This window comes from Cavia porcellus, unplaced genomic scaffold, assembly GCF_034190915.1.
Source record: "Cavia porcellus strain 051 isolate PalLab524CR breed Dunkin Hartley unplaced genomic scaffold, mCavPor4.1 scaffold_6, whole genome shotgun sequence".
In the NCBI taxonomy this organism is placed as follows: domain Eukaryota; kingdom Metazoa; phylum Chordata; class Mammalia; order Rodentia; family Caviidae; genus Cavia; species Cavia porcellus.
In genome coordinates this window covers 93,635,241-93,647,187 of record NW_026947489.1, presented here as the reverse complement: position 1 = coordinate 93,647,187, position 11,947 = coordinate 93,635,241, and the positions used below count along the sequence as shown (strand labels likewise).

The following is an 11,947-nucleotide window of genomic DNA, read 5'->3' as shown; positions in this document are numbered from 1 at the left end:
GCTACACATGCCCTGGGAGAGGGCTAGCCTGTCTGCAACATAAGGGAGGAAGCCAGGCTTGCAGTCCTCTTTTTGGCTCTTGTTGGTTTTGCTGTTTTCTGCCACTATGAACACTTACCGCTGTGCCACACCCCCTGCCTTGGAGCCAGCTGATTATGGATGCAACCTCCACAAACTGTGAACTAAATAAATCTTTCCTTCCTTAATTTTGGGTGTCAGATATTTTGTCTCAGCAACAAGAGAAAAGTAACTAAGAAAATCCATGACATCTGTGTAGAGTGTGTTGTAGTGGTGCAGAGAACAGACATATGAAGCAGACTAAGGTTCATGTCTAATTTGTATCCTTATTGGTCTATTAATAATAACAATTCTATTTTGCCAATGTCAAGAAAAGATAAATTTACCCAATGCAGTGGGGGTAAAGGCCCATTGTGGTCTTGATTTAATCTTTCTTTTGTACTAGTCAGGTTGGACAAATATTTTAAATATGTGCATTCATGATATATGCTTATCTCAGTACGATTTTTTTTTGCTATTGTCATTTTAATTTTCCAGTTTTTGGTTGGCGTCATATACTTTCTAAAATTTGTTGTTTAGCATTGTTTATTCCACTTAGCAACAATTTATTGTTTTGTGTATTTAAAAATCCTTCACAATCTTTGTGAATATTCTTTTCATTTGAATTAGTGTCTTTTGAAGAACATAAATTATGCATGCTACTATGATCCATGGTGGTGATCTTTCTTACTCACTGTAATCAGGGACTTTTTTTTTGATGAATAAGATTTTTATTTCTCAGGTCTAAAAGATATACATCTACATAACGTTCTAAGAGACTTTAAGGTTTTGGGTCCATTTTAAATTCTCACCTAACTTAGATTTATTTTTATACATGATGTACCATAGGGATCCAATTTCGTATATTCCAGTTGGATTTATTAAGCATTCTGTGAAAACTCACAGCGATATTGTTTATGATTTCCAATATTATTGAAATTTATAAATTTTCTGATAGGTATTATTAGAAATTATTTTTTAAACAATTTATTTCAGGGTACCAATTTCTGATTTTACGGGTCACTTTGATTTCATGTTTGTCTTCTAGCTCATTAATTTCGATTTTCATATATGTCTTTCACTTTAATTTTTGAACTTATTTTTATTTTGTAGCTTTTTAACAGTTATACAAAATTTAGTAATTTAATAGTTTGTTCTAGTAGAAATATTAAATCGTTTAGAAGAGCCTCAAAATGATGTTGTAGTGGCATCCTCTAAGTTTGCTAATGTATATCTTGCATTATTTTTCATTTTCTCGTGAGCTTTGGTTTCCATGATAAGGTCCTCAGTTTGGGTATTCCAAGCCAATATCTTCTTCCTCACATCTTTCTATTTCATTCTTTTATTTCCTCTATTATTCATGGCAGGTATTTCATTTGGTTCCCTTTAACGATTCATCCTATTTTTAAAAAACATGAGGGAGTGGGAATAAGGCTCAGTGGTAAAGCTCTTGCCTTGCTTGTATAAAGGCTGGGCTTCATCTCCAGCATCACTAAAAAAAATAAAATAAAAAAAAAAACCCAAAATGAAAGAAAGGATTAAATCCCATTTCAATTTCAAGGAGCAGAAGAGATGCAAGGAGAGAAACAGGCCTTGAGGTAGAAAGCTGACCTTCAGTTGGAGGCAGTTTTGGGTAGTCCATGCTTAGGAGATTTGTCAGATATCAAATTTTAAATCTTCAAGATACAGTCGAGTGTGCAGAAGTCGGTGTGATCTTGCAAAGAACTTGAAAAATACTATAGCAGTCTGAACAAAGTCATGAGAAGGTAGAAGAGATTGAATCATCAAATGAAGAATGCAGTCATTCTTCCACAGTCTTGGACTCTGCAATATTGTAATTTATACTCTTTGAGAAGGTTCTCCATGTGTCTGGGACTGGATCACTTTGGATGAGCTAAGCCTGCCTTCCATTTGCTCCTTAATGTCTGCACGGTTTCTGAATGTGTTAATCCTGGACACATCCCAGAGTCTTTCCATGGGCAGAAAGATGATCTCTGAAATACTTGCATGTCCTGGTCCCCCACGTGTCTCTCACCTCATATGGCTCAAGCGACTCTGCAGATGTGATTTAGATAAGTAATTTAAGAGGAAAGGTTAATCTTCATGATCTGCATGCCATGAACCATATGGGTGCTTAGAATGCAAGGAGGGAGAGAGTCAATTTGTTCATGCGATGGTAGACAGGGGTCTGAGTAACAGAGCCAGGAGCCGAAAACTGAGCAGCTCTTGACAGTGGAGGAAAGGAAATGGCCTCTCTCCTGGTGGCTGCGCAGTGAATTCATGCCTGAGAACAACTTTATCTGGACCCAGAAAACACAGGGTGAATTTCTGAACTGCAGAACCCCATGATGATACATTTTTGCTGTTGAAGCCAGAGCTGGTTCCAACGTGATGCAACAGTTATAGACCCCTGGTTACTTTCCCAGCCTGAATCCAAGTCATGGGACTTATTGTAGAGCTTTTCCGATGGCTTCTTTTGCATGTCTTGAAGTTCCATCATCAGCGCTATTGCGAAATTTGGGGTTAGACGACTAAGTACATTTTGTTTGAAAACCCATAAACAACATGGAAGTGCGTGGTTTCTGTACTCGGTTTTCAAGGGCGTTGTAAGAGCAAACTTACCCTAGGCTTGTGTTTGCTACTACTTGAATAAAGATCGCTTAAGAAGAGCATGTGGCTGTAATTTGGGAAAGGGTGTCAACAAAGTGTCTACATTGTCAGTTTAGGCAAAATAAGGCACCCAAATAAATGGTGAGATTTGCAGCTGGCGAGCACGTGGTGGGATGTGCTGTGCTCTTTTCCTCCCCTCCTGGGGAGAGCTGAGTGTTCAGTACATGAGCAGCCTGCTCTGCTTCTCTAAAGAGAAGCAGAACAGCGAAGCAAAACAAAACACAGCAAGCACCTGAGTGATGACTTGTCCCTCTATACAGGGCTGTTACCGTTCATCCCCAGCAAGGGCTGCACAGGGCACCTGATGATGGAGTACCTGAGACCCCCTCAGGAGGCTGCCTGGCTCCTGCAGCTGTTTGCCCTCCTCCTCCCCTTCTCATAAGGGATCAGCCTGACATCACCACATGCTTGAGTGTTTTGCTGTTTATTCTCTTCCTCAGGAGGTCTGGGTTTCTTCTCCATGCTCAAACCAACTCTAGCTCCACCTCCAGGTAATAAGGACCACTTTCCCCAGTGCTCCCACACATCCTTGTTAGGCTCCGTCCTAGGCCTTCCCTTCTCTCCCTTCATCAGAGTCACCCACCCCTACAGTGCAGGGAGCAATTTTACCTCTCATGTGATCTAGCGAATGTGGAAGCACCAAAGGCTGATGTGACCAGTGCCCTGCAACCTGCAGTCCCGGAGTTTGTCATTTGTTTGTTCCCTTGATGGTGTGTTAGTTTGAAACAAATTCTCGCTCTGCATCACAGGGCAAATTAATTTGGATATGTGGTTCCCGGGATGGGAAGTAACCGACACAGCTCTTTGTCAAGATGAACAGCAGAGAGAGGATGTACACAAATGCCTTTTCCATGACATCAGCAAAGCGCTGGTAGAGGAACTTCTGGCATCAGAGACCTGGGATGGTGTCAGGAGTACAAGAGGCAATGAAAAAAATGTAAAGAAATTGACTGGTGGTTCGCCCGAGACTGAGAGCAAAGCTTCCCATGATTTAACAGAGCACTTAAAAGCGGCCACTAATCTTAGGAAGACTTGGACATGGGAATCACAGTGTGGGGAGTGGGTGTGGGAAGGTGGTTCTATCGGAGATGAGTTGTGGGTGTGAAGGATGGGTGCATTCCCTGTGCCCTGGCTCCCAGTGCCCGGCCCCAGGGTGCATTAGGTCTAATGCACCATGCAAGACTCTTGACTCCTGTTGGTGCTGCCTAATTATCAGACTGTTGTGTGACTTAGCGCGTATCACACATGTGAAACTAAAATCACTGAACCAAAACAAACAATATAGGATGCGGAACAGCTAGGACTTTATTAGGACAAGTGAGAACAGAAGATAGAATGGGGAAAGCACATTAGGTTGTCATGAAAGTCACAGAATACGGAGTACATTGAAGCAAACTTATCAAAGCTTGACTTTGCAAAGACTAGTGTGAGAGTCATGAGTTTCCTCAGCTTCTTTAGCTCAATCACTTTGTCACAGCTGAAGGGAGGAATCCAGGTGAGGAGAGGAGGCTGATGAGCAGCGGCTGAGTGAAGAGAACCCACAGAGGCTGGGATTGTCCACCCCGGTCCAGCTTCCTGTGTACTGGCCAGACGGTGCTGGCAGTAGGATGACTGTGTATAATTAGCAGAGAGAGGAGGGTGAGTTCCATGGTGCTGGCACTTGGGAGGTCTGTGTAAGGTCGGTCATGGTGCTGTGGTAGATTGTTCAGCAGCTGCAGGGCTGGCAGCAGCCGGATCCGTAGCTCTCGGGGAGGCCACTGCACAGGCGGACACAGGTAGGATAGTAGCAGGTTCTGGTGCAGTACACAGGTCCAGAGCAGGCCGGCTGGCAGCAGGTGGGCTGGCAGCAGGTAGGCTGGCAACAGCTGGGCTGGCAACAGCTGGGCTGGCAGCAGCTGGGCTGGCAGCAGCTGGACTGACAGCAGCTGGGCTGGCAGCAGCTGGGCTGGCAGCAAGTGGACACGCAGCACCTAGGCTGGCAGATAGGGGTGCTGCAGCAGCTGGTCACACAGCTGGGCTTGAAGCAGGTCGTGCAGCAGGTTGTCTGACAGCAGGATGGGCGGCAGCAGGGCTGGCAGCAGCTGGAGCCACAGCTGGTTTGGCCACAGCAGCTGGGCTGGCAGCAGGGGGCGCTGCAGCAGCTGGTGATGCAGGCTGGTTTCCAGCAGGTGGTCCTGCAGCAGGTGGTCCTGCAGCAGGTGGGCTGGCAGCAAGGGGAGCAGCAGGAGTGGGTCATGGTGTCAGGTGTGGAGGGCGGGTCCTGGTCACAGGTGACTTTCTCTGGATGTGCTGACCTCTTTCCATCGGGGTCTTTTATACATTGCCCGAACCCCCACGGGGACCAATGGGGAGAGTTTCCTTGTTTGTTTTCTGCAGTTTATGAGGAAATGTCTTTAGGAGGATGCTCTTCACTAAGTGTTCTAGCCGTGTTACCATTTATGCTTTGAACAGCTAATTGTGCCTGATTCAGGGGAATGCTTCTAGAAACCATCATCAGCTTCCTTCCTGGCCTCCCCATCATATGTTCACTGACAGCTCGTGTGGCAGAGTGGGTGACGGGAGCTGTGCTTTTTCCGTGTGTTTCTGTGATCTTGTGTGCACAGGGAGTTTGTGAGGAGAGCTATGATGCTGACCTGTGCGCCGGGATAGACTGCTCCGTGGCTTGGTCCGAGTGTATCCACCAGAGCTGCTGTCACTGAGGGTGACTTGGGCCTGTCTGTCTGCAGCAGCCCTCATGTTATTACCGCCACTTTCATCCAAGGACGCATGGGTGGTTTGTCTGGTGTCATGTTTGTTTTTTAATGCAATGTGGCTGCAAACCTGGAGGACAGAGGATGGAACTGCACAGGAATCCACAGAGCATTAATCCGTTTAAGTCCTGGATAACCTCACCAAACCTGTTTGCCTGCAGGAGCAGCCTCCTGAAATCTGGCACCTGAAGTCCATGTCTTTACACACAAAATTAGGATGTTTTATACCATGTGATTATCCATTAATGACCTCTGTCCAAAGAAATGAAACCTAGTACACTGTCTGGGAACGACATGCAATTTTAAGTGTGTACCTGAACAGAAATGGCCAGGGGAAGAGCATGACACCATTCACAGCAGGGAGCTGATTAAATGTCCTCCCGGGAGGCAGCTTCCCCTGGGGTTTGTCCTCAGGGCTGCCCTTTCCCTCCTCTGGAGGTAACTAGCATGTTGAGCAGAAATGCATGTTTTGCCACTTTCTAAATTTTACCTGAAGTGAAATTGTGTATTTTATGTATTCTTTTGCTCAGAATTACGTTTGTGAGCCCTGTTGACTGCCCTGCACAGAGTGCTTATTCGTGTGTTTCCCTCCTCTTTTTATTCTACTGTACAAATGGGCCCCAGCAGAGCCATGTTTTCCATTGCAGGTGGGCATTTTTCCCTCATAGGGCATTTCTGAGTCATGTTCCTCTCAATCATTTTTTCTACATCCCTGTCAACACCTTCCTGCATTTCTGTGTAATGTAGTTTTGGAATGCAATTTCTGGGTTACAAGCTATGTCTATCATTGCGTTATTAGTTTACAGTGCTCAACCTTAAAAAGAATCATCTCCGTAATACACACCGCTTGCTGTTCTCATTGCTTTAGAACTCCTCCGTGATTGAGATGTTCACCTGGGGTTTTAGATATCTTAGCTCTGTTTTATTTACAGCTACTGCATTACAGTTTTCATTGGAATATCCCTGAAGATTAAAGAGGTTAACTTCCATGTAGTCACTAGAGTTTTGGGATTTCTCCTGTTGTTGTGGTCATCATGCCTCAATTTTTGTGCTGAATTGCGTGTCTTTGTCTTTTTCCTTTATTCCAGTTTGCTTTATCCATGTCTTTTCCTATGCCATTGCTTGCTCTCCATCTCTGAAATTTAATGCAGTGTAGACACTTAGTTTTATCCATGGCATCTGTAGTGCCTTCTCTTTCTTGTTACATAAGGAGATAGTTCTTTTAAGATGGTATATCTGTTATTTCCTGTTGCACCCCAGCAATGCTACAGTCTTACAATCACACTTGTGTGCTCAGTATCCTTGCAATAGGTTTGCATCTAATATGAGATCAGGGTGACACTTTAGGCCCCTTCTTATGGTGGATACGCAATTGTCCTGGCATGATCCAAAATTTCAGGTTTTTCCCCACGTATCTTTGTGACAGCTTTGGAGCCAGTACAGTGATCTGATACAAACAGCTCCCTTGCCAAACACATGTCCCGGGCCAACTTATTCTGTGGACAGAAAAGAGGCACCAAGGGTAAAGGGCACATCCGTTCTGGATCACAGTTCTTTAGCATAATCAATTCTTTAGTTCTTAAATATTGTTAACTTTTTAAAAGTTGCTGTTTGTATAAATTGGATCACTGTATGGAAGCACACCTGGTAGAATTTAACCTTTGCTCTTTTTGAACAGAGAGGAAATTGGATAAATAAACACGAAGAGATGCAAAAATTTCACCCAAGCAGCAAGCTGAGGCTTTCTGAGAAGTACCCAACTCAGTTCTGAGCTTTATGTCATTTTTTAACCTGGGGCACAAGCTCAAAACTACTCTGGGACAGTATAAGAGTTGGGTCTCGATTTATAGCTGGTGCAAGGTCTGTGATCCTTTCTTTCTTTCATTTGATTTCACAAACAGTCACCCTTGTGTCTATGTGGGTTTGATTCCATGACCTTCTAGGAATTAAAAATTTTTTGATGCTCAGATCCTTTCTACAAACTGAGATTGTATTTTCACATAAGCTGTACACATCCCTGTGCGTTCTTTAAGTCATTTGTGGATTGCTTATTGGATCTAATAGATTGTATTGTGTTGTTTTTTGATGTTGGTGATCAAATTTGGGGACTTACTTATTTTGGGCAATTGGTGTAACACTGAGTTCCCTTCAGCTGTCCCAGTATCTATTAGAAAGTCAATGCTATGTAAATGGTTGTTCTGCTGTGTTGTTGAGGGAATAATACTGTGAAAGTAATTCTGTATATGTTCAGGATAGATACATTTCCCCCAATATTTTGATCCTAGATTTTGGAATTTGAGGATGCTAAACTCACAGATAAAGAGAGTCAGCTGTATTTGTTGAGTGTTACGTGCAAAATTTTGTCTAAGGTTTTGCATAGCACACAACAAGGAGCTCATAAAATTTGTAGGAGCTTCACTAAGTTTCTCGGCAGGGTGCAGGGCCCTCAGTTTGCAGACATCCTCATTCTGTGCAAGAGGAGAGCATAGTGATAGTGTGCGTGCTACACATGCCCTGCGGAGGGCTTGCCTGTCTGCAACATAAGGGAGGAAGCCAGGCTTGCAGTCCTCTTTTTGGCTCTTGTTGGTTTTGCTGTTTTCTGCCACCATGAACACTTACCACTGTGCCATGCACCCTGCCTTGGAGCCAGCTGAGTATGGAGGAAACCTCCACACACTGTAAACTAAATAAATCTTTCCTTCCTTAATTTTGGGTGTCAGATATTTTGTCTCAGCAACAAAGGAAAAGTAACTAAGAAAATCCGTGACATCTGTCTAAAGAGTGTGTTGTAGTGGTGCAGAGAACAGACATATGAAGCAGACTAAGGTTCATGACTAATTTGTATCCTGTATTGGTCTAGTAATAATAACAATTCTATTTTTGCAATGTCAAGAAAAGATAAATTTACCCAATGCAGTGGGGGTAAAGGCCCATTGTCGTCTTGATTTAATCTTTCTTGTGTACTAATCAGGTTGGACAAATATTCTAAATATGTGCGTTCATGATATATGCTTATCTCAATAAGAAATTTCTTTGGTGTTGTCATTTTAATTTTCTAGTTTTTGGTTGGGGTCATATACTTTCTAAAAATTTGATCTTTAGCATTGTTTATTCCACGTAGCAACAATTTATTGTTTTGTGTATTTAAAAATCCTTCACAATCTTTGTGAATATTTTTTTCATTTGAATTAGTGTCTTTTGAAGAACATAAATTATGCATGCTAGTATGATCCAAGGTGGTGATCTTTTTTACTCACTGTAATCAGGGATTTTTTTCTTGGTGATTAAGATTTTTCTTTCTCAGGTCTAAAAGATGTATATCCACATTACATTCTAAGAGCCTTTAAGTTTCTGGGTCCATTTTAAATTCTCACCTAACTTAGATTTATTTTTGTACATGATGTACCATAGGGATCCAATTTCATATTTTCCAGTTGGATTTATTAAGCATTCTGTGAAATCTCACAGCCACATGCTGTACAACTTCCAATATTATTAAAATTTATCAATTTTCTGATAGGTATTATTAAAAATTATTTTTTAAACAATTTTTTCAGGGTACCCATATCTGACGTTACGGTTCACTTTGATTTCATGTTTGTCTTCTAGCTCATTAATTTCCATTCTCGTATGTGTCTTTCACTTTAATTTTTGAACTCATTTTTATTCTGTAGCTTTTTAACAGTTATACAAAATTTAATATTTTGTTCTAGTATAAATATTAAATCGTTTAGAAGGGCCTCAAAATGACGTTTTAGTGGCATCCTCTAAGTTTGCTATGTATATCTTGCATTGTTTTTCATTTTCTCGTGAGCTTTGGTTTCCATGATAAGGTCCTCAGTTTGGGTATTCCAAGTCAATATCTTCTTCCTCAGGTCTTTCTATTTCATTCTTTTTTTTCCTCTCTTATTCATGGCAGGTGTTTCATTTGGTTCCCTTTAATGATTCATCCTATTTTTAAAAAACATGAAGGAGTGGAAATAAGCCTTAGTGGTAGAGCTCTTGCCTTGCTTGTATAAAGGTTGGGCTCCATCTCCAGCATCACTAAAAAAATAAAAAAAAAAACCCAAAATGAAAGAAAGGATTAAATCCCATTGCAATTTTAAGGAGCAGAAGAGTTGCAAGGAGTGAAACAGGCCCTGAGGTAGAAAGCTGACCTTCAGTTGGAGGCAGTTTTGGGTAGTCCATGCTTAGGAGATTTGTCAGATATCAAATTTTAAATCTTCAAGATACAGTCGAGTATGTGGACATCGGTGTGATCTTGCAATGAACTTGAAAAATACTGTAGCCGTCTGAACAGAGTCATGAGAAGGTAGAAGAGATTGAATCATCAAATGAAGAATGCAGCCATTCTTCCACCGGCTTGGCCTCTGTAATATTGTAACTTACACTCTTTGAGAAGGTTCTCCATGTGTCTGGGAATGGATCACTTTGGATGAGCTAAGCCTGCTTTCCATTTGCTCCTTAATGTCTGCACGGTTTCTGAATGTGTTAATCCTGGACACATCCGAGTCTTTTCATGGGCAGAAAGATGATCTCTGAAATAATTGCATGTCCTGGTCCCCCACGTGTCTCTCACCTCACATGGCTCAAGCGACTCTGCAGATGTGATTTAGATAAGTAATTTAAGAGGAAAGTTTAATCTTCATGATCTGCATGCCATGAACCATATGGGTGCTTAGAATGCAAGGAGGGAGAGAGTCAATTTGTTCATGCGATGGTAGACAGGGGTCTGAGTAACAGAGCCAGGAGCCGAAAACTGAGTAGCTTTTGCCAGGGGAGGAAAGGAAATGGCCCTCTCCTGTTGGCTGCGCAGTGAATTCATGCCTGAGAACACCTTTATCTGGACTCAGAAAACACAGGGTGAATTTCTGACCTCCAGAACCCCATGATGATACATTTTTGCTGTTGAAGCCAGAGTTGGTTTCAACATGTTGCCACAGTTATAGACCACTGGTTATTTCCCATCCTGAATCCACGTCATGGGGCTTTCTGTAGAGCTTTTCTGATGGCTTCTCTTGCATTTCTTGAAGTTCTATCATCTGCGCTATCGCGGAATTTGGGGTTAGACTACTAAGTACATTTTGTTTGAAAACCCATGAACAACATGGAAGTGCGCGGTTTCTGTACTCTGTGTTCAAGGGTGTTCTCAGACCAACCTTCTCCTAGGTTTGTGTTTGCTACTACTTGAATAAAGATCGCTTAAGAAGAGCATGTGGCTGTAATTTGGGAAAGGGTGTCAACAAAGTGTCTACATTGTCAGTTTAGGCAAAATAAGGCACCCAAATAAATGGTGAGTTTTGCAGCTGGCGAGCACGTGGTGGGATGTGCTGTGCTCTTTTCCTCTCCTCCTGGCGAGTGCTGAGTGTTCAGTCCATGAGCAGCCTGCTCTGCTTCCCTAAAGAGAAGCAGAACAGCGAAGCAAAACAAAACACAGCAAGCACCTGAGTGATGGCTTGTCCCTCCATACAGGGCTGTTACCGTTCATCCGCAGCAAGGGCTGCACAGGGCACCTGATGATGGAATACCTGAGACCCCCTCGGGAGGCTGCCTGGCTCCTGCAGCTGATTCCCCTGCTCCTCCCCTTCATAAGGGATCAGCCTGACATCACCATGTGCTTGAGTGTTTTTGCTGTTTATTCTCTTCCAAAGGAGGTCTGGGTTTGTTCTCCATGCTCAAACCAACTCTAGCTCCACCTCCAGGTAGTAAGGACCCCTTTCCCCAGTGCTTCCACACATCCCTGTTAGGCTCCGTCGTAGGCCTTCCCTTCTCTCCCTTCATCAGAGTCACCCACCCCTACAGTGCAGGGAGCAATTTTACCTCTCATATGATCTAGCGAATGTGGAAGCACCAAAGGCTGATGTGACCAGTGCCCTGCAACCTGCAGTCCTGGAGTTTGTCATTTGTTTGTTCCCTTGTTGGTGTGTTCGTTTGAAACAAATTGTCTGTCTGCATCACAGGGCAAATTAATTTGGATATGTGGTTCCCGGGATGGGAAGTAACCGACAGGGCTCTTTGTCAAGATGAGCAGCAGAGAGAGGGTGTACACAAATGCCTTTTCCGTGACATCAGCAAAGCGCTCCTATAGGAACTTTTGGCATCAGAGACTTGGGATAGTGTCAGAGTACAAGAGGCAATGAAAACAATGTAAAGAAATTGACTGGTGGTTCTCCAGAGACTGAGAGCAAAGTTTCCCATCATGTAACAGAGCTCTTAAAAGCAGCCACTAATCTTAGGAAGACTTGGACATCAACACAGGATTAACACATTCAGAATCACAGTGTGGGGAGTGGGTGTGGGAAGGTGGTTCTGTCGGACATGAGCTGTGGGTGTGAAGGATGGGTGCATTCCCTGTGCCCTGGCTCCCAGTGCCCGGCCCCAGGGTTAGTTCTAGTGCACCATGCAAGTCTCTTGACTCCTGTTGGTGCTGCCTAATTTTTGGAGTGTTGTGTGACTTAGCGGATATCACA

The 11,947-nt window shown here is 43.1% G+C and overlaps 1 protein-coding gene across 1 annotated transcript; it reads right to left on the bottom strand.

Moving 5' to 3' along the window:
* Positions 1-4,009: 4,009 nt before the first annotated feature.
* On the bottom strand, positions 4,010-5,000 carry LOC111755955 (keratin-associated protein 9-1-like). Its single transcript, XM_023563922.2, has one exon. It carries the CDS (start codon positions 4,961-4,963, stop codon positions 4,433-4,435), a length of 531 nt encoding a protein of 176 aa, XP_023419690.1. The 5' UTR covers positions 4,964-5,000; the 3' UTR covers positions 4,010-4,432.
* Positions 5,001-11,947: the final 6,947 nt, after the last annotated feature.